This window comes from Platalea leucorodia, assembly GCF_965183815.1.
Source record: "Platalea leucorodia genome assembly, chromosome: Z".
In the NCBI taxonomy this organism is placed as follows: domain Eukaryota; kingdom Metazoa; phylum Chordata; class Aves; order Pelecaniformes; family Threskiornithidae; genus Platalea; species Platalea leucorodia.
Window position 1 is genome coordinate 45,383,252 of NC_138858.1, and position 23,418 is coordinate 45,406,669.

Sequence of the window (23,418 nt, forward strand, 5' to 3'; positions counted from 1 at the left end):
GTTCCTCCAGAATTTGACTTCTCCCCTCATAAATATTTTCCAGTTGTGAAGCTTGTTTGAAAGACAAGGGATTATTGTTAGGATGCCTGAAACATAATCTATGTGTGCATCAGATACCAGCTGTAGGATGGAATATCTAGTGTTGTACCCAGACTGAGAGGGATCTCCAGGATAAGAGTACTGTTACATGGAATATCTAGTGTCTGCCGCCTTCATGTGATCTGAATGACAACTGCTGTTTTAAAGTGGTTTGTACAAAGTTTTATGGATGAAGCTGATTTTAATCAACTGTATTGTTGAAGAATGTTTTACCTTAATTGATTTTATTAAAGATGTAATCATAAACCATTTTTATGAATGAGCTCTGACAGAAAATGGTGGTTTAGGCTTTTAGTAACATTTTTGACTGAATAAAAATAATGCAGTAGAGCTTCATGTCTGATAGGCACAGCTAAGCTACTGAAATTCTGCTTTGGACAGAGCCACTTTGGGAGATTGAGTTTCCATATTTTTGCCTAAATTGCATCAAATTTGCTCACTTTGTAAGTAGAGAGATGGGGTTCTTTTCTTGCCAAGACCTGCAAGCTAAAAACAATCTTTATAGAAATAAAGAGCAGATGAAAACTAGTCATTTAGCTCCTACTGCACTGAATTCAGTGATTTTTTGTTTTACTGAAGTCACTTGTCTAGGAGGTATTTTGTCTCAAATGCAGGAGAAGTCCCGACAGCGAGAAATGGAGTAAGTTATTTCTAGTTGCAGTTTGTTCCTTTGCCTTTATTCCTCATGGTACTGGAGAATCTGCATAGCTAACGCTAAATAGTCACACAGGAACACAAGACACAAGGAATGTATTTTAAGTACTCTGCAACTTTATTTCAATCCTTTTGTTACTTTGCCATTGCAAAGGAGGGATTGCTAATTTCTTCCATTGCTCTATCAGCTCGTGCATGACCTTCATTCTCTTGCTTTGACTGTAATGCTGCTGCTGGATCCTACTGCCTTCTGTAATGGTTGATATAGGTAGAAATCCCAAACAGGAGGAGCCCCAAACCTACCCCTTCCTTCTTGGAGCAGTTGTTCATCCTGTGCTTCCAGATATGAAATAATAGAGCAAAGTTCTTGTGCTGACCAACCTTCTGCTACAAGAGGAAAAAAAAAGTTAAAAGAGCTGACTTGCTCTTTGATAAACCATACTGCTAAGTCTTACCTGGGCCATAAAAGCACATCCTCCAGGTTTGACTGTGTTGAACAGGACAGTTCTTCATTGTGGTACAAAGTGGCTTCCTCCATAGTGATGATCTTTTAACTCCCTCTTGACCATGCAAGACATTAGTTTGTGTTTCTCCTAACACACAGTTTTACTGTGGAGTAATACCACTTTTAACTCCATCACCTAAGCAGCAGCACTGCTGAGCCAGAGCTGGAAAACAATGAAGAAACTCTGAAGCGGCACACCCGCTTGTCTGCTAGCAATTTGCACCTTCTTGAAAGAAGCTGGAGTACTGCCCTGAAGACATGCTTTTCCTGATTTCTCTGCTAAGGAGGTTACGGACCATTTTACCTGTTTTCTTATCATCATGATTAATATACTTGAATGCTTCTCTATCATTGCCAAGTGAATGAAACTCCTGGAAACTGTAGTTGTAAAGATGGCAAACTGGTCCTAGTGCAGAGCACCGAGAATTCATCTGGCTTTTGCTGCCTTCTTATAAACAATCATCACAAAAATCCTTACTGTCTTAAAAATCATGAACTAAATGACAGCAGCTCAAGGACAGCCTTCAGTATTTCTCCAAAGGAAGCAAAGTTCCACATCATTTATAGAACTAAGGAAACAGGAATGATCGTCTTTCCCATTTTCATTAACATTAACAGAATAAGATGAATACATAGTAGAGAAGATTATTTTTATTTTAAAATGCTTATCTAAAATGGATCAGGCTTAGTTTTTAAAAAACAACATCAAGGACAAGTATTAATTTAACCCCAAGATGATTACAGCAAAGAAGCTTTCCCTGCCTCATGCAACTAAAAATTTTAGTGATAGACAACACTACATAAACCACAGTTCCAAGTTAATCTCTTGTTTGGTTCAACTGAAAGTCCTTTAATTTTAAAATTCTATATAGTAGACATACAGGCCCCTTGTTTACTAGAAATCTACCACCCTCATTACATTCCTTTAGCACTTGAAGCCATTGAGACTGACACTGTATTCCTTTATGTTTTGGAACATTGCTCTTAAACAGGCTTTTAGCCCCCCTACTGCTGCCAGAGGTGTAACAAGTGTGCTTTGTACAAAGGTGGTCTTGTTTACGGAGAGAACATCATCTAGCTGGCTAGCGACAAGCCCAGTCAAGTTTGGGTACTGTACAGAAATGCAGCCAAAACAATTTGTTTTAGAAGAATTCCCTGGCAATATATTCATTACCGTAAGGACTGTGTTTGTTTGTTTGGGATTTTACCAGTTTCAAGTTAAAGCCACTCATTCAACCTGAATATAGTGTTTCACTGTACATTTTGTACTGTTAGAATATATGCTGTTTAACTATCACTATTAATGCCTGATTAATTGCATCTCAGCTATATAACTGTTTACAGAGTAAGTCCTAAGAAAATGCCCCTTTTACTCAGAATGTGTAAACATTTTGATAGTAAAACATGCCATTATTTGCAAAACATACATAACATAACTTAATAGCACAAGTTTCCCAATACTTGTTAGTTAGAAGAGATGCTCATACCTCCTTTTCTCGCCTGCTTACAAGCATTTGTTTTCCCTGCTATACTGACTGTATTAGCCCAGACCAGTTAAGTCTGACTTAAATGGTGAAAACAAAAGAGTAACCAAGAACTCAGTAATGGAGGTCAGTGCTTTTCTTGGAAGAATTCAAGTCAGACATGGCAAATCTATCAATCAGTGAGCTGTTTACGTACGGAGGCTTAACAGGCACCATTTGACTTGAGCTCTGCCTTTCACTTGATGACAGCTGATACTCTCTTCATACACAGAAGAACCAACCTTCCACTTGCATATTTAGGCATCTCAAGGTATAGGAGTTGTAAACTAGTACACTGAAGAATGACACTCCACAGAAGTAGTTAAAAAATGAAATGCATTAAGAGAAAGTCAAGACAAATGTGTTATTTCTTAAATGGAATTGCTGGTTGGGAAGTCAGTCATGTCTGTCTGCTCCCATGCTGTCTCAACAGCGGTTGGTTTGTACTCACAAAGATGATGATTGTTTCAAATGCAGGTGTCGGTCCTGAGAACGGACACAAATACAATCTTCAAAACAGCTGGCAACACACAACGCAGGTTGTATTGCAGTTAAGGGTGCCTTAGTGGTAGTAGAGGGTATTTCTAGGTTATCGCAAGTAAACTAGTTTCTAGTTTACATTCAACAAGTTACAGAAAAGACAAAGACTACAGAACATTAAGAACATTATGCGTAACATAGGACTTCACAACAACTACAGCTTCCCCTGTGGGAGACATTTGAGATGTCTGGTAAATGCATAGTCTGGTTTACCTTCTTCAAAAGTCCGGCAGAGAAGATTAGTCACTTTGAACAGTTGAGGTGCTGTTCTACAAGGCAAGCATTTGTTTTTCTACTTTTTAGCAGAAGACAGTGGCTGGGTGGAGTAGAGGGTAGTCATAGCACACCATTTCAGATGGCTTCTGTCATGAAAAGTTCAGGAGTTTGAATTTTTACACTCTGAACTTGTGCAAGTTAGTGGTAACTGAACCATATTGTAGTACTGATCTTGTGAACAGGAGTCCAACAAAGCTTTCAGAAAAATATTCCTGCGTATCTCTTAATGAGAAGACATTACTGTCAGAATCCTTTTCTTTAACCTAAAAGCCAAGAACACAACCAGGACGGTGTTTCAGCCTGGTTACAGTACTGTAAGCTAGCAATTTCATTGAGGAGGCCCAGGAAAATGTATCATGCTGCGTAATATCTGAGGACTATGATCACGCTTGCTGACTCTATCGACATTGCAATAAAAAGGTACCAGAACAGGCACCAGGGTAGGCGGCGGCCTAGGATTTTTCATCCTTCCAATGTTTTGTCACAGTGAGTAAGTTAGCTCCTCTTAAGCTCCTCTTAAAACTAGGCTGAGGATTTCTCTACTGCATTGCTCAGGGGAGAGAGTCCTCTGCCAAGGATGGATCTTTCTCATCCAGCACCAATCCACACATATGGTTATTGCAATATGACCGTACAAGTTAGCTGACTTCAGAGTTACTAATCTTACTGCTACCTGATTTCAAGTTTATAATTGGTAGGAAGGAGAGAGTCATTGCAGAGGTCAAGCCTCTTTAAAACAAGTCTCCAGAGATTTAATACTATTTTTTTCACCACTGAAACAGTACTAAAACTTCACAAGAAAATACTACTTCATTTGGGCCCTTACTGAAACCTTGAGAAGATAATCAAAACATTCTCAGATCACTTTGCTCTCATCATTGTTGCATTTATATGAAGAGGTGACGAAGTTGCATCATGAACCTCCTTTGTTCACAACCTCTGTCGTTCTTCACCTTGCTCAGACAAGTGGTTCTTTGCATCTTCAGGGTTTTGAACTAATTAGGAAAAAAGAAAAAGGTACAGAAATCTCCTTAAGAGGCAGAAGTGACAGCTCTTCATCTAGAAAACAATCTAGAACACAGCAGGAGAAACTTTGAAAGGACTGCGAAATACTGTATAGTAAAGCTACAGATACTGTCCCCACCCCCTCACATGTTAAACAGTACCCTCAGTGATGCTACACAGAAAATAGGTCACGCTGTCACCATGAGGGAAAGCTCAAAGAACAGAAATTAGCTAGCTGTATCTGCTCCAGGAGACCATTCAAAATAGCATCTTAAAATTTTCAGCATGCGGTACTTAGGTGAAAACTTTTTTTTTCTTTTTTACCATTTTCAATCCCTGCAAGTGCTGCTTGCTTGTCCGTTTCTGATTCAGCTTCATTCTCATCTAAATTGTAATCAACATCCTTGTCCTGGTTCAGTGCTTCATGTTCCTGTTTGTCTGGAAAAATGTTAAAATTAATTAGTTTTATGCTATACCATAAGATCATCTGCACAAGAAACAGTTACTGTAACAATCTTCCACAGAATTTACTTTGCTGCTGAATGAATTGCTGTTTAGAGTAGGTTTTCATATTATTTTTCCTTTTGAACTGTTAAATTTCAGAGCAGCTTTTGCTGTAAATCTTGTCTAAAGACAAGATAAAAGACAATCTTTTGGGATTTGGAAAGTGTAATAAAATTCAGTCAGCACTCAGATGGACAGAAAGGAAGAGCATTAAACAATTTCAGACTACACTGAAGGACAGGCTAAGGAAGAGTAGAACCCCAAGCCAATGCTGAAAATTGGACTGTGGTGTTGCTTTTAAATGTGTTACCACCACCGCTAAAACGTATCTCAGCTTCCCCCCTTCTGGTTTTATTTTGCCCACCAAGCAGAAAGCTGTGAATATAGCATAAAGAAAAAAGAGTATTTTATGATGTGCTAACTTGGCACAAAAGTGTTTTTCCATAAGATATTTTCCTCACCCAGTCATTAATTCATCTCGAGCAACTTTTATTGACTATCTTAAGATTTCTTTGTATAGACAGCTCAGAAGTAAATGGAATTTCTGATTGGCAAATTACTACCCTTATTTTTCAGTTAACCAGCAAGAAAAAAAACATGGCATAGAGGTATAAGCATACTCCAGTTAAGAGAGATCGGAGTCTCTGGTTCTGAACATTCTCAAGCCAAGCCCTCTAATTAGTAACTGGCTTAGAAACAGGCTTGAAAACTTTTAGCCTTATGTTGTCCACGTTCAGACCACCACATCAAATAGATTCTTACAGTTATAGACCTAAAGGTCCCTAACTTTTAAAAGAAGCTCTTATTGAAAGAGAGAGAATGCTCAGAGAATGCAGCAGAAACGTTTTTCTACCCGAGGTTCCTTTGGCTACAAGGAACGTATGCAGTAAGGTATGGTATTTTTGTTGGAACGATGAAGCCTGAAGAACATCCTGCTAGTGCTCACAGAAACTCTGGCCTTTCACAGGCTACATGGCAGAGTTTTTTTCTTGCACTAAGTGTTGGATGATTTTTTTTTACCTAATCTTTCTGCTCTTTATTTCTGTTAAAACAGAAACAGTTTAGGTAACTTATGTGTTCACGTCTCTTTGGGGGACAGCCTGCTCTGGCCAGCATCTTTTTGGAGCAGTTGGAAAAATACTACTTTAGCAATGCAGATAAGATTATTTATCCCTGCCAAGTTATCAACAGTGTTAACACCATTACTCATGATTCTATGAACGTGTTTTCTAGAAAAGCATAAACAGCATTTTTTGTGGGCATCGATTCCCTCTCTGACTGCCACAAGGCTTCCTCTTGATTACTCTGTCTGGGCTACTGGGTCCACCAGAGACTGAGTTCCTCAAGACAGACAGAGGGACGTCTAGATTCTGGTCAGGTTCAGGCACAACATGAACATTCTGCTGCTCGGTGCTCTGGAGACACATGGTTCAGGGTCACAGGTGGCAGATGCCACGAACGGGCACCTTTGCAACATCTGATCTGCAGTTTTGCAGACTCACAATAATGAACTTTAGATACCTGAAGTCTTAGGTCAAGTTTTATTCATGCTAGCTCATTCTGAAATAGGGATAGCTAGCATTTACATATTGACACTACAAAAAGGAGTATCTGCAAAACGTCAATAGGTAGTACCTCTCTACACATCAATGCTTTGGATGGCTAACGTCTCATCCTTTTCAAATGCATCATATTCTTCTATAGCCTCAATACCAAAAAGTTTTGGGGCTAATTTCCCCAAATGCCTTGTAGGGCCAATGGAGAGAGAGCCAGGAAGGCTGCTATGGTGATGCAGACGAACCCAGCCTGGTAGCTCCATGTTGCACAAACAGAAGCCTCCATCTTTACCCACTGACTGTAGAAGACTGCCGGGGACTGACTAACCTTTTACACCTCACACTAACCTGTAGGAAACTTTATACCAAGTCTGGCCAGCTGCCACCACTGTTGCAGAAATCATGCCCTATTCCACACTTCCATTTCTCCACTGTTCTTAACAATACGTGACCTGCTACCAACCAGCCTTTCCGGGGGGCGAGTCGTCCTGCTTAGCATCGTAATTTAGGAGCTGCTCCCTCTCAATTTCCTCACTGGCAGCTTGCTCCGGTGCCGGCTGTAACGCATCTTGCCCTACTACACGTTTTTCATCTTCGGATGGATTCAGCTCCTTCTCTGACTCAGGCAGCACCTCCTTATGACCTGCAGCGGCCTTGAGTGCATCCTGTGGGTTTTTCAGTTCACTGGAAAGCTTCTCTTCTTCTGCCTTAGGCTCCTGTTTTCTGATGTCAGCTAGGTCGTTTATTCTTTCTGTAAACAATAAAAATGAGTCTGAGTAAAAAACATAATGCCTTTCAGTGGTGGCACAAGTTAAAAACCTTTTATAAATACTTCTTTATTTTTCTCATTCAATTCTTGTTTTTCTTCTGAAAGAACATCTTTCAGCCACATCAGTTCCAAAGAGAAAGACAAAGACAACAACCCATGTTTTTCCTACTGGGAACAGCTAAAGGATGAGACTTGTAGAGTCTACTGTGGCATTGTTTACTGTCAACAGATTCACGCTTTTACCTACTTAAAATTTGGGCATGTGCAGTTAATAAATTGGGCACGTGAAACAGCATTTTGAATAAAAATTGCAGTGTGCTGTATAAGCATCAGGTTTCTGTGTAGTAATATTTCATTACTAACAATAAAACTGATTTGGTTTTCAAAAGTAGCTCAGGAGAAAGCAGTCACATGAGGAGATTTGAAAGTAAAGCAAGGCTGTTCTTATTTTTAAATATGAAGAGGAAGTGCAGGAGGGCTATTACTTTTAGCAGACATTACCATATCTTTTTTCCTGTGTATCTGTATTTTTAACTAAAAAAGTTACGATAAAATTTGCCTGAATAAACTATATATAGGTGTTGTCTTCAATTGCTAGCTCTCTAAAATGAGAGTTGCATACTCATAAGATTGTAATTTGAGATAGCATGTAAGAATAATTAAATAGGAAATTGAATTTCTATCACACCCAGTACTATGCGAGACTGACACGCTAGGATACATCCATTCACATTAATAGTTTCTGAGAGTTTAATGCCAAAAGCAACCATTAGGTTAACTGACCTGATCTCCTGCATATCAGTTCCCTTACTTGCGTTTTGCTCAGTGACAATACATGAGAAGCATGGATGGGTCTTTGTTTAAAGCCTAACTTTCAGCTACTCCGTAGGGTGGGGTAGCAGGCTAGATGTGTCAAACTTACTAAAAAAAGCAAATTTTAAATGTGCTTGAAAATCATTGCTTCTGAAAGCAGGATATTTTCCTCCATATTAAATGAGGAACAGGACTTCAGAATTGTAAATATTTGTATTTTCCTTTACACACAACATGTCAATTACAACAAAACTGAAACAGTAGAAAAGCTAGTAATAAAATTGCTTGAATAGATATTATACCTCTCCACAGCTGGAAAACTGATTGTAGTTCAGTGTACTGGTGTTACTTTTTCCATCTTAATCTTGTGTACAAAAATGTTTTTTAAATGTTCAATTAAATTACAAACGTTGTTAATGAGTTGCTAGTTAAGATAGTGATTTCCAGCTCACCTTTAGCCTGCAGCAGGTCTATCTTTTTTACTGTAGGTACTGCTTTAGGTACATCTTCATTTTGTTTCTGCTGTTCCAAGTCAGCCTGCTTGAACTCAGCTTGCATCGAGGCTGGCAGTTGAATATTAACCTACAAAGTGAATGTACACAGATAAGCATCCGTCTATATAACTACTCCTGGATTTGGAAAGAGGAGTGGACGTTAGATAAGAATTCAGTAGGGAAAAAGAATTCCTAAGGCACTCAGAAATACCTGGACTGAAATTTTTACGTTGATGGACGTACCATACAATCTTGAAAATGCAATGTTTCTATTGCAGCTAACTGTGAGGTTACTGTTCTTCGTGTTTCACAAGAAACACTACCTGTTATTCTCTAAGGGTCACAGAACCATAACGCCACACATTTCTCCACTGTTGCCCTGCTACCGTGTCAGGGTCGGCAGAGCGAAAAAACAGATGGCATTAACTACTGTTAGTAATCTACAGGGACAGGTAAACTGAGTTTGGGCATAATAAGACTTCAATTAAGCAAGCCTGTACAGAACTGGTCTAAAACTATGTTGAATGCAGGATTAAGAGAAGAAAAACATACATCCACCAACTAGATAACAGTATCTGTTTACACGTGATGGAGCTCACTTAAGAATGTATTAAATACTGGTACTAGACTGCTGTCAGCATCTGATCCATTGACCTGCTTAAAACACTGGCTAAAAAGGTACATAGATTTCCTCAGTTCACCTTCCACTAATGATAAATAACTCAGCTTTTGTACAAGCAAAGAGTTGCAATCCTTGGGCAAACAAACAACGGAGAAGGTTACAGCTTGACATAAGAAACACTGTCACAGATACTAGGGAACACAAGCAGACAAAATTTATTTAGGCTGTAGCTATATTAGTGGTTATCTCATCTGGGACCATCCCATCTATAGATTAAAGGAGAACAGATAACCTGCCATGCCTAACCTGCTGCCTGCTTTGAGCAAAGATTGCCTCCAGCTATGGGACTTGTTGCAGGAGACTGAAATTGTCCTGCAGAGGGGCTTCAGCCAAACTCCTCAGGTTCCTTCTGGAATGATTTCCCTTCCAAACTGGAAATGGTTAAAAAAAAAAAAAACAACAAAACAAACCCCAAAACAAACAAAAAAAAAGCATCTGGTACAAGTAATGTAAATGAAAATCTGCTGCAAAGCAACATTAGAAATTAAACTGACCACCTCTCTAGCATGGTCTTCCCCATGTCAACTTTCCAAATAGTTAGTATTTTACATCTTGACATTAAACAAGATACATTTGTTTGTCAAACCAACGTATCACCTGCAAATGATGGGCTTTTTACTTAGTTATTACTATATATTTACTATTACTATTATTACTTTTTATTTATGTGACACTGTTGATAAAAGTTACTGACAAACAAGAGCTTTCACTTTTTTTTTTGAAGGGATAATTGGCTAGCATTTCCAGTCTCTAATGCTTCATTCATGACAATGAAGGTTGCCAGGATAAAAGGTCACAAACTTTGGCAGTTCTCTCTCCCACCATTTCACATGAAGGACTGGACACAGACTGCAACCATTACCTGAATACCTAGGGGTCTCTGGGCAGATGCTTCAGCCATTTTCTCCCACCCATTTCCAGCTGTTTGCAAAACCCAGCTTCAACCCTCGTTGCTTTATGCTTTCCACTTCTGAACTCATCAAATTGTTTCTTCTAGTAGCCTTTCCCTAGCCGAAGAGAAAAGGGCGTGTATCACCAAACACCCACTGGCTTTGCAATGAGAGCTGGTCACCCAGGTATGGGGGAAGGGCCCTATTGCAATCAGAGGTAAAAAAATGTAACTTCTGTAACTGGTGCTTGTGAAGGAAGGGCTACTTCGGTACATAGAAATATATTAGTTGCCTTCTCGCCCAGGAGCTTCATTGCGTGTTTCCAGGGCCATCTGTATCAAGCTTAACCAATCAAGTCCTACTCCTGACCAAATCCTGCTTCACTGAAGAAGCACCAATAATTCACATGCCAAGACAACAGGATGACCTGAAATTTTTCCTTTTCTCAGGATTTCCTCACTCCCTCTGTACCCCAAGAAGAGTCAGCTGGCATGCAGCCACCCTATGCGGCAAGCCTGCCCTATCCTAGCGAGTCTTCTCATGTCAGGTACAGCCATGCCTTTTGTGGTTCTTTGACTCAGAATATCCAAAAGCAATCAGGTAAAACACTTGATCTTCCCCTCATTCCCACTGTAAAAGGCTGAAATTAGGATTTATGTGAAAATTCATAGCTGATGGACCTCAAAGACCCTCGGACTACAACAAGATATTGAAGGCATGCTGCTACTCTGAAGTGATTCACAATTTATCCTCAACACACATCTTCAACACTAAAGGCAACTTCAACAAAGTCAAAAGGAGTTGTGAACCAAAGCGCAGCAGTGTAAATATTCTTTAATGGGCTCCACACCACTCCCCGCATCACCTCTCAAACTCTGCCCGTCTCAGAAACACAGTGATGTGGAGTCTCCTGCAGGACCTCTGTCTTGTTCTGTCCTTGGAATCACTCCATTTCCCATAGATCAGAAACATTCAAGAGATGTGAAGGAAAGCAGTGCAAAACTTAATGAGATGGGCTAATGTTAGCTGGAGAGAACAGAAAGGTGGAAAACCCCTTAAGAACTACAAAGAGATTTTTTAAGAAATTACCCAAACCATACCTGGATATTTTTTTTTGAATCTTCTGAGAAGTCTTTGTTTTCTTTGATTTGTGGTACATCACCACCTTTTTTTGTAAGCTCATCTATCCTTTCTTCACATTGTTCTTTTAATTCTTTCATCTGGTTGATGCACTGTGACCTGGAGAAAACATGAACAAGTGAGCAGTTGTAAACTTTCATCCACACTCTTCTAAAATGTTCTTTTGTAAAATGATGTATTTCTTTTTTTTTTTTTTCATTTTATTATTTTCTTAGTTCCATTATCTGTGCTTACATTTAAGAAGTCAGCAGGAAAAAATGGGGTGTCAACCTAAGTCGTAAGGACAAACTCGTGGTGCAGGCAGTCCAAGTTCTATTGGAAGAAATTAATTTAAACTGCTCGTTAGACCAGGTCTACAAGCTACATGAATTTTCTTGTCTTTCGCTAACCAGTCAATTTCAGTTAAGTCAAAATCAATCTTGGTCTCTGAAGCACTTCTAGTATGATAACAGAAATGCATATTTGGATATTAGCTAGGAAGAGGAAACAGCAAAGTACCAGTTGAAATAAAAAACAGGTGTAAGCTACTGCTAGCAAACTGAACAGCCTTTCTCAGTGTTTCACCAAAGTGCAGTGCTGCAAGACATTACAAAACATATGTTACAGAAATGGAGTTCATCAGTAGCTATTATACGTTCCAAAAGGAATATTTCCTAAAGATGCAAGTGTTGTATATCTTTTATATACTTTTAATAGTTACACAGTGCAATCAGTGCCTAAACCTTCATGACACCAGGGGTCTTCTGTTTGCAGTTCTGTAGCCTGCCTTTCCTTCACGGCTCCATAACCTCTAGGTAAGCCCTAGGCTGTTGTGGCAGTATTTTTCCTGAAGCTGCCAGGGCAACGTTTTCCCCTTTTGTGGCTGTGCTGAGGATCCTGTGCAAACCCCAGGAGGGTTGTCAAGCTGGGTTTCTCATGGGAAGTGACTGCCATCGGGGCAAGATCACCCGTTCTCCCCCACTCTCTTCATAACCTGTTTTGTAACTTTTGGTTTATATTAGAGGAAGAACAAGACCTAGGGAGTAACAACGCAGATAAGCATTACCCTGTAACGCACATGCAGAAGACTTAGAAACCAGTCATCAGACGATCTTTGATGTATGCTTTGATCCCACTGTGAACAGGAACAAGCAATAGTGGGTTTGAGCGGTTCCTGAGGAGAAGTACATCATGCTAGTGGAAAATGTGGTGAAAAATCACTGTCAGCACCCACTGCACTGGAGAGCGTGCCCAAGAAAGGGGCTTGGCTGGGGACCACATGGCTTCTCTTCCCTGCTGGCCCCAGTGGCAAAGGAGTTTGTTGCGGTTTTTTAACCCTTTTTATCTTTCTCTCTTCTTCTTTTGTTTTTTTCCACTCTAAGGTAACTTTGAGTTCAATGTATACCATCAGCTACAGACCCTGCAAACACATCTTTCTGCATGCGAAACCTCACTCAGCATCCTGTGCACAACAACACGGTCAACACAGCGCAAGTTTTACCTCCCCCTCGCTAAGACAGATGGGGGATGAAACTCTGAGCCCGGCTCTGTCAGAGTGTTGCTATCTCCAGTGTAACAGCAGCTGGTTCAGACAGGCATGTTCCACTTCCTCAAGCTGCAATTAAGCTACTATCTAATCCAGAGGAATTCTCAGGGCATGTGCCCTCTACAACACCAAGTCACTCGTTTTTATTGCACTTTCGTCCCTCTCCACACACACACACCCCTTTTTAAAAGCAAAAAATCTGTTCTGTAGTTCACACCCAGAAAGGAAGAGGAGTGATAGATATGCTATGAGCTGTCAAATTAATTACCTTTATGAACTGATAAATTAATTACCTTTATTACCGTTTCGTCTTGACTAGGCATTATTCTAATGTCTGATTTTGCTAATGGTAATACATGGAAGAGTCATCAAAGTAAGCAGGGCTTCATAAGTCAGTGAACATCAGAGACAATAAAACAACATAGGCTTGAGTTATGCACACATTCACTAATTTCTAGGAAACAGAAGGACATCAGAATTGTCTGCACCTCAGTTTGCAAGCCTGAGAAAGATGCAGTATACAGACAACCTGAAGTTGGAGACAGAGCAACCTTTCGTAAACGCTCTCCCATCCCACACTGCACATGAAAATAAAGTTCATTTAACATCTGTGACAAATCCTCATAATTTTTAATTTATTATCTGTGAAGGAATTCCCTTCTTGTAAAAGGGATTTCTGGGGATTTGAATACTCATGCTTCAGAAGTTGTTGTATGCATAAGAACAGCACTAGTTTCTCCGCCTCATCCCATCGACATGACATATTTCAAACGTGCAGAACCAGTGCTCTTAAATTCAGTCTCTGTAGCACGTCTTCTCTCTCACAAGATTAAAGACTTCATTTCTGTGATAAAGAGGCTCACCTGCGCACACACAAAGGAGCCCAAGTAATCCCCCCCCCAGCTGCTCCCGGGTCCATCACAGGAGCCATCAGCCCATCCGAAGCCCACCTCCATGAGCCCAAAGGAGCACAGACACACAAGGGCAGCAGGGAGCCTAAATTACAGACAGAACAAGGGACGCCCTGTCCAGACCACCCCACAGCCCCAGGGCTGTCACAGGTCATCCTCAGCCCTCATGTCCCAGCGTGAAACCCATCATGACGAATCAACAGGAACAAGGTGTCTCCTGCCCCAGGGTAGGGGACACATTATGGGATGCAGGGGTAGAACATGTCAGGATTGCACAAGCCTTATTACAGGACGGAAGGCAGGGAAAGGGATGGATCTCTGGTAGGAATAAGCATGAGAAAAGAGAGATAAGGGGACAAACAAAATTGGTCGCATGTAAACACGTTGCTGGTCGGTGCGCTTGTCTGGCCTTGCCCTGCACTTGGATCAGCACAGTCTGTCCCATTTCTTATTAAATGCCTCTTTCCTGGGTGACGGACTCTCCCGTCAGTCTGTGTACGTGTGCGTGCAGGGGTGCGAGTGCAGCGGCTGGAGTCAGACCGGAGTGGGAGGGCTGCGCGTGGGTGGTGCGGGGACTGGTGCCAGCCGGTACGTATGCACACAAGCACGTTTTGCATTAGTGGACGTCCCCCCCCAGGGGAGCGGGATGAGGCTACTGGTGGTGTGCGTGCTCGTGTGCTTCGTGTGGCCACGCTAACCTGCGTACCTGGTCATGAACAGGCGTGCTCTGCACGCATGGGAATGCACGTGCAGCCTCTCCCCTCCCCGGCTGCTGGATTCATGCCCCCACCGTGAGAAACAGAGCACCTTTGTCCTCCAGGAGCATGTACCATCAGCTCCTTTCTCAGTCCAGAGGCTTCCGTTTCTCTCTGGCTGCTGCAGGGGAGAAGGGTCAGTGCTGCCAGTCAGCCTTTGCTGAGCGAGCTCTACCGCAAGCAGACAGCGCTGGGCGCAGTGTGCACCAAGGGTGTCTCAGTAAGTCCGCTGCTGAGGAACGTGCGCTCCTTTTGCACACACCACCAGTAAGCTCACACAACTCCTGTTGACTTCTGTATGGAAAACACTAAGCTTGCTCAAAACAAAAATGCTAAGATGAAACTTCAAGACTTGGGCATGAGAAAAAACAATTATTTTTGTGCCTTCTAAGTTCAGAAATTTTGTTCTTATGCCTTCCACATGCACAACCGATTTCATCACTGTCTTCTACAGTATAACATCCGATTGTTTAGACAGAGTGATTTACAATGTGTGCAGTTAAAAAAAAGGCATTTGACTTCTGTCATCTTTTTATAACATTTTCAATTATACAATAATACTGTCTCATCATTTTTCCACTGGGCAAAGTGTACTCAATACATAAGGTGCAAATCCTTCATTCACACAACTCCAAGTCAAAGGAAGAAACACTGGCATAGCACAAAAGCAGGTCTAATGCCCCCTCCTGCCAAGGCCTACTACAGATGAGCAGAGAGGCAACATGTTGGTTTACTCGTAATATTGAGGGAAGGAAGGAAGACAGATTAAAAGTAACATTTTGAGTCTTTCTAATACTACTTGTTTTTCTAGGCCCATAATCACGTTGGAAAAAGGTTGTTTGTACGCATTTAAAATGACAGTATTAAGCAAGCATTTAGTAACAGCAGAGAGGACTGTATGTGCAATCAGATATATGTTTCTACAACTACCAGAATACAATGCAAAGTCAGTAATATAACTAACTTATAACTTACGACAGTGAAATATTAATGTTCCAACACCCCCCCCCCAAAAGGTACACAACAAGCAACATTTAAAAAATACATTTATATATGTTCCTGCTAGAATTGTGTGAATGCTACAGGGTGCCCAGGCTATAAAGCATTCCATGAAAATTTGAGTGCAAAGTTTGTTTTCCTCACTTATATAGCTACAAAAAAATCCAGGAATTAGAAAATTAACACTTAAATGTTATTCAGCAAAGCTAGTGAAGAAAGCATAGCTCCTTGACTGAGATAACTGCTTTTACGGACTCCAGTTGAGAGACTGCAGGGAACAGCACACCTGCCTCAGGACCAACTGGAGGCAGACCAGCTACCTGAGTCCCTGTTCAGCTAGCACGTGGCTGAATTATCGCACCCATCTCTACACCTATCCTGACACAAGCTAACCCATCTTCCCCACTGTAACTTGTTCAGCTCTTCACCTTGAGCCAGCCTTGACCCTGGAGCTGTACCCTCCAGAGCCAAGCTGCTTCTGTTACACAAAGAGGGATTCTTTACAGTACACTCCCACAAGCAGGGATGCTCTGTCAGTGATTTCCTCAACGGAGCTGTACTTGAAAACATTTCACCAGACAGGGGCAATAAACCTGTTTTCAGAAACCCAACTCACTACATTTGCCTTGTATCACTTCCCCGCACATGTGTATCAAACCAGTGCTTCAGGGATGCACCTCTCATGCAGAGTATGACTGTACAGCACATACATACACCTACAGATCCGTTTATTCTTGCTGATCTCAGCCTTACAAGGAAGATGCTGGCAAACAGATACTCTAACTAGCAAAGAACTATCAACAGCGGTCCAGGAGTCCCAGCTCTGTCATTTCACATAACAGCAAAGAGATCGTGCTTAACAACCATGATACACAACAAACTTGGAGGGAAAAAGTACCTTAACAGACACTTAAGTGCAATGTGGCTTAATAAAAGGTTGGTACAAACTTAAGTGTCCAACTTCCTTCTACTTTTCTGTTAGAAGTCCTAAATTATTAGAAATCCACTAATACAATCCATCTGGGTCATCATTATTAAATGAGTAATAATGCCCTAAAAAAAAAAAGAGTACACAACCAACTGGTAATCAGGAAGTATCCCAAAAGCACTAATACTAATCCTTCATTCTTAAGCAGGGGAAAAAAAGAAAAAAGCTATTCCAAGTTTGGCCTGTACATTTACTAACAGTGCTATAGCTATCACAAGAATACTCTGGGTTATAACCAAGTCACCTTCAACTCGAGAAGTCATCTTTTAGAAGAAACATACTTACAGGTCATAGGAGAACTTCCTCTGAAGGTTAGTCTGGTTCTTCTGAAACCTGTAAACATCCAGCTGTAGCTTTCCATATTCTACCTGTAACTCTTTCAAGTGTTCTGACCAAAACAGCATTAAAATATATATTAAAATACACATACACATACATACCTACCTATATTACAATAGGAGTATCAAACAACAGATTGATAGTAAGCACACTAACTCCATCCCTATGTCGTGCTCACTACATTTTGTATACAAATGCATAAATAATTGTTGAATTTATTCATCAAAGATGCACATGATTGGGTAAGAATAGCCTTTCAGCCTAACATACTAACAAAACCAGTGTAACAGATATCTGACTGCCCTTCCCTCAGAAGGAATACTCTGAACTTGTTTGCGAACCCTTGCTCTGCTAGGTTTCAGCCCAGGAAATCTTCAGGTCTATGAAATATTAATCAGAACATAGTATGAAATGGCGTTCATGTTTATTAGCCATCTAAAGACAAGCTTACAATGCTTCCCTGAATAATATGCAATTTACAGTTATGTTCCTCAAAAATAGAGGCATCTATGATTTAGAACTTTCTTCCTCATAGAAAGCTCTGTGTGAGGGCACCAGAAGAAGGCACCACAACATATTTACCTGTTTATAGAACTTAGGATCCATTCCCCAGACCTCCTGAGGAATAAATTGCTAACACGATTTTGAAGCACCAACATGAACAGAAATTAATTAGACCAAGTTTTCTTATTTAATATAGGAGTTTGTGAATTCCCCTGGTGTTAAAATGCACAACCCAAACACCTCAGGGAGGAATGCAAGAATACACTGCAAAAGGTAGAATGAAGAATAAATATATTAACAGTACACACAGAAGCTAGTTTTATTCTATATTATTTTATATCATAAGGGTCAGAAGTCCTATATCAAACACTACATGGACAAATCCTTCTACCATTGAGGCAGATTAGTCTGACACTTCACTGAACTGGAACTATGCAGATGCATGGTCTAAGTCACCACAGCTCCTGCACCGTCCCCATGACATGAATGAAGAAAGGCAGCATTCTCAGAAGACACCAGAAAAATGGAAGTCTTAAAAAGCGATATGAGAGAGATGGGTAGGGGTATTATGACGTACCTCGTAGACTCTGGATCAATCGTTCATTTACTGTGATGTTACTCATCAGCACTGCCTGGAAGGACCAAAACAGAAAACAATGTTTTAATTGCAAAGGACCTGTGTTACCATCAATATTATAAACAACACCAACCAAAGCACTTGTAACAAGATCTTTTCTTTGCGAAGTGCTGGGTTACAGTCAAACACAAAAAATTTTAGCTGCTCTGCAGATTTACTATTGCAAACAACAAACACTCGCTTTAACCCAGGTTTCCCAGTAAACAGGGTGGGGAGTGGGTAAGAGATCACTGCACTTAAATAAAAAGGGGCAGAATTTAAAGAGTCCGCTACTAAAATTGCTTGCTGCATTATTCTGGTTTAATCTCACAATTGCAGTCACAGTCAGATTTACTGTATTTATCCCTTGACGGAAGAATACAGCGTAGCACAGCTTGCTACCAACTACCCTCTCACCAGGAAATCAATACACCTGCATCCAGGCATGCAAGAATGAGCTATCAAAGCATTAGTCAGAGCATAAAGAAACTGTATGAAAGCAACGTGAAGCCCTTGCATTGTACCACTTTTTTTACTATCCTCTCCCTCACTTTGATAAGAAAGTGCTGGAGTGACCTTCTTCCATTCCCTCACTTTGCTCTCTCTCATTCTGAAGAGGCAGTCAACATAGGAACATGTTTTGTCCATTCTTTCATCAATCCTCCTCTACCAACCCATACATACACATGCCCCAAAACACCTGAATACTGACGGAACTAAGGAGAGTCTAAATGAAATTAATTGCTGTGAGCCAGATGTCAGGACAACTCAGATTAATATCTAACATTTAGAAAGTCTGGTGCAGAAGAGTCTTCTTAAGACTACAAAAAAAATGAGATCCACTGACCCTTCAGAAACAATCCAGTCCAGTCTTAGGAGCATATTTCTTATGCTTCACTGCCAATTTCCTCGTTATCATTCTCCTAGGAAACCCCAGTGTTCTGCAGGGGTCCCAGAACAGGATACATCAAGTCCCCAGTTTCCCGAAGTTTCTGCTGAAGTACTGATGTATGTCCACAGCACTTTAATGCAAAGAAATACCTGCATCCATTCTGCCTGCCCAAGTCACCCTGAAACACCGACAACGTTGTCAGTGCCTTTTTTTCACAAAGACTACAGTAATAAGTGCCAGTTGATTAGGAAAAGTGAAGCATTGAATCAATCTGAGTGGGACAGCACATAGCAGGGGGGTAATTTGTCTTTTGTTGACCCTTTAAAGAGTCCCAGTTCGAACAGGCAGTCATTCACATGTTGATGAAGAGGCAGCCATTTTCCGCTCAATAAAAGAAATATTCCTACACCATTCTATACATAGAGCCAGTCCGTGAACACCACTGTGAAACCATAAGAGCAAAGGCCTTGCTCCTTTGTGAAAAAGAAAAAAAAAAAACACTACCACCATGAATAACAACATATACTTAGGATCGTTTAATACCTCTCCCTCTCCTTTCTCATAGGACAGGTAAAAAAAAAGACTCGGTATTTGTTTTCACTGGTTTATCAGGGAAAGGAAGTTAATGTTAAGATGGAAATGCCAACTTTTGCTAATGTGTGAGCACTGGAATCGGGTTGTTCCATGATTATCACCTTCAGGGTTTCCAGCACTGGCCATTATCAGAACCCGTCAATAGATTAGAAAAATCAGTATGACATGGCAATTTTATGTTCCCAGAGTTTGTTGTGTTGTGTGGGTTTTTTTTTTTCTTAAAATGAAACTCCCAAATACCAGGACCACTTATTTGACGGTAAAACAGACGTGATAAATGTTTTGTACATTAGGACAATAATAACTACGATTAGATGAAGCGAATAAAATGATCTGCCATGTGAAAAAGCCTCCTTAAATCATATCAGGAGAAAAAAAAAAAAAGGCGAGCATTGGTCTTTGTGGATTGCATATAAAACTTCCTTTTGGCAACGCCACACCTACAGCCCTGAATTTGTGGGTAAGAGTCCAGGAAAAAAATGACGAAAATCTAGTTAGCTGTTTAACTGGAGCAGGAAATACTGTTTAATAATTTACAGGGCAGTGCTCCAACTGCCAACTTCCAATCCGACTGCATCAGTAATGCCAGGCTTTCTGTTCCTCCTCCTGTCATCCAAGCGTTAACTAATCTTCACCTCATGGTTGTGAATTAGGCAGACATCATTGGGGGGGGGGTATGCAGGTCAAGAAAGCAAACTGCTGGGAAGCACCCAGCCAACACATGCCAAAAATCAGTTCTAGGAAGAAACTCACATTTTAAATCTCATTCAGCCCACAAAAGAATAGCTATGATCCCTAGGAGTGAGAATCCAGCTTTTGGAGACTTACTGTATCACCATATCAAAATCTGATTTTCTGTGACAGAGTAAATGTAACATAAAATCAACTCATTATATTTGCAAACATGTCTTGCACAGAAGTCCTTGCGACTAACACAGAGGAAAAGTCAGACTCCTGACTGGAGTCAGTGCTGCGGACAGCAGGTCTTCAGAAACCAAAAATCAAAAGCTACACTGCCACTAACAGTGATGGAAAAACCTTGCTCCAGCTGGACAGCAATTTTTTTAATGACAACTGCCAAAGATATATTTATTTTTTTATTCACCACAGAACATGTCTACATAAGCCATCCTCCGCTTAAGAAACACAAAATTTAAAGTTATTGTTTAAAAAACCCAAAACATAATGCAGAAATATGTGCAAGGAAGCACTGAGATAAATTATTTCAAAGCATATGTTATGAGCACATACTCTGAATTACGTACATGCATTTGATCCAATTAATGCCTTATAGAGTAGTCTCCATAAACATATTCCTTGGAGGCATTGCTACAATAACTCCTTTATCACTTGCTACTGTCATAAATCAAGCTAACTCAAGCACAATGAACTGACGTATGTGCTAACATTGACTGTACATGGTGTATATAAAAGCATAATGAGATATTGCAACAGGAAAAACGAATAAAATGGCAAAGAACTTGATGAGAGTAAACACTGGTTTCAGAACTAAAACCTAAGAAAAAAGGGGCTTTGCATTCACAAGCATAGCTCTCACAAGGAGGAAAAAAATGAGCCACAGCACCAGTAAATCAGCTGGTAAGAACAAAACGAGCTGGGAACAAAGCAAGCTGGGAGGGTAAGATTTATACATGCAAAAAACAGCAGAAACAAGCATTTATAATTAATCAGGGAGAAGAAGGGCACCTATTTCATGATTAACTCAAACTGATCCAAGTCCTCACCACAAAGAAAAGGAGCAGTTCTGCCTTGCACGCTCATACTGCTCCCCACCGCCATGCTGGCAGCACAGCACAAGCCGTATTTTGATTAGCTGTTGTTCATGTCTTAATTATATTTGGAAATTCTCACCCCCCTTCCCTATTTTTGCAAACACACCTCCCCACATACACACTCTCCTAGTAACATGCATCATCAATTCTTTTCTTTCTTGGTACTCTTCTTCTTCACCACTTTGAAATCATCTTCAGGAGTAAAGAAACCATTTCTACTAGCCACAAAAAGGCTTTTTCATTCTAGGACATGAGATTAATGGCTAGCTACATATTAGTAAGTGGGGAAAAAGTTCATAAATAAGATCCCTAAGAAAGTATTTATCTTATGGGTTGGTCTGTGTGCTGCACACTCATGTATACTTCAGTGGAGGAGCACCAATTGAAGCAAGTCTAAAACAAATGTCAAGCCCAAAATGGAGGACACGTTTTAATTTAAACCTATGTCTCACTGAACTGAATTCCATTCAGAAATTACAGACTTTTTCCCATCCTCAATAAAAGGAAAAAAAACCCAACCAATGAAGTGGAAAAAAACAAACCAAAACCGAAAACCAGCTCTATTCCCAAAGAGTGATCCTGGTAAAGATCAGGGAGTCAATCTTGTTTCACATCCTCTGCTAAAAGCAATCTAGACTCTCTTTTTTTGTGCTGAAGGACACATGCACCATGACATGGTGCAGTTCAGCCCTCAAAACTGCAGAAACCATCAAAATTGTGAAGTTAACGATTTCTTACACTCTCAGGAGAAGAGAGAGGAAGTTGACACGTATGAATAAGAAATTACTTTTACAGTTGCAGGGCAACAGCAAGTCAATTGGAGAAAATAAGCCCTGTGCAGCTACAGGACTTTCATGACATTGTTATATTTAATTAAAACGCAAACAGTAGGCAGTATAAACAAAACAGAATCCTATGATGTGAGAATCTTAATGCAAAACCTGTACAGGTATATAGAATGTACTTTCCGCTTTCTTTTTTGTCCATTCATTTTGCTATGAAGAGGTAGAAATATTCTAGTAGTTAACTCCTAAGCTACACATACTCTAAATTTCCACTCTTTGGGTGCCTACAGTTCAGCTAGTCCCAGACCATCCATTTTTTTTCTCCACCATGTAAAAATATATTTTAAACAGAGATAGTCTTCTAGACCTCTGCTGTACCAGTTATGAGCAAGCAGACTGATTTCTCTTGCTAATTTAGTAACATCACGCTATGGCAAGGAGAGTGGGGCATGAGGTAGTGCTTGCTTTTCCTTAAAGCCTTTTCAAAAGTAGAAGATGCAACATTGCGTGGTTTAAAAAACAAAAGCAAAACACCCATAGGCACCTTTTCTTTTTCCCAGCAGGCTTTCTTCTCTCTCCTCCCCCCACCAGCTGTCATTCCTTTTGAGCAGAGCCGACTCTCCGCATACGGATAGGTATTTTGTCTCAGAAGGCTGTGCTGGGAATTGAAATTTTCCCTGAGGGAGGGGATCCAAGAGCAGCTGTGGCCAGCGTTAAAAGACACTGAGCAACATGACAGTGACGTGCTTCACATATAATGTTCAAAGCTTGGCCCCTCAGTAAAACAAGATGCAGGCTGGGGAAGAATTACATAAATCCAAAGAAAATGACAAATGGCAAAAGCATGTAGCAGTTAAAAATACGAGAGATTACACGTATTGTTCTCCTGTTACCCTCTTCAAAAAGACTATCGTGGCTGTGCACATCCCAGAAGCTACGAGTCCTGAATAACAACCATACAGAATATTGTTCTTTAGAAAATTGCTTACGGATTAGAAACAGCCCTTTTGCACTCCTGATTCCTCATCTGTTGTTAACTAAGAGTTCGTGTAAGCTCTCTTGATCTCTTCAGTCTATTTCTGTGTGGATTTCCAGAAGCCATTTGCTAAATCTACATTAATCCTTAAAAATTCAAGCAGATTTTTTAAAAGCAGACTGGTGATAGAAGTGTTTTATACATACACAGACCTAAGAGAATAATTACGACAGCAATTTCCTAGGATTACATTGCCTCAGTGAATGGTGACCCCATGGGGTATTTCAGGCT

The 23,418-nt window shown here is 40.4% G+C and overlaps 2 protein-coding genes across 7 annotated transcripts in view; one reads left to right on the top strand and one right to left on the bottom strand.

The window, feature by feature from the left end:
* NAA35 (N-alpha-acetyltransferase 35, NatC auxiliary subunit) overlaps positions 1-4,696 on the top strand; it is a 38,802-nt gene extending 34,106 nt beyond the window's left edge. For all 6 annotated transcript variants that reach the window (XM_082336440.1, XM_082336442.1, XM_082336444.1 and 3 more), the window contains one exon: positions 1-4,696. In XM_082336440.1, coding sequence (XP_082192566.1) covers positions 1-60 — 60 coding nt within the window. In that variant the 3' untranslated portion in view covers positions 61-4,696.
* GOLM1 (golgi membrane protein 1) overlaps positions 4,471-23,418 on the bottom strand; it is a 26,613-nt gene continuing 7,665 nt past the window's right edge. The window contains exons 3-9 of the mRNA XM_082336449.1: positions 18,049-18,103; positions 16,914-17,016; positions 11,411-11,549; positions 8,697-8,826; positions 7,126-7,413; positions 4,927-5,040; positions 4,471-4,592 (exon numbers count right to left, since the gene is read on the bottom strand). Of these exons, the coding sequence (XP_082192575.1) occupies positions 4,528-4,592; positions 4,927-5,040; positions 7,126-7,413; positions 8,697-8,826; positions 11,411-11,549; positions 16,914-17,016; positions 18,049-18,103 (894 nt within the window). The 3' untranslated portion in view covers positions 4,471-4,527. The remainder of the gene's footprint in view (positions 4,593-4,926; positions 5,041-7,125; positions 7,414-8,696; positions 8,827-11,410; positions 11,550-16,913; positions 17,017-18,048; positions 18,104-23,418) is intronic.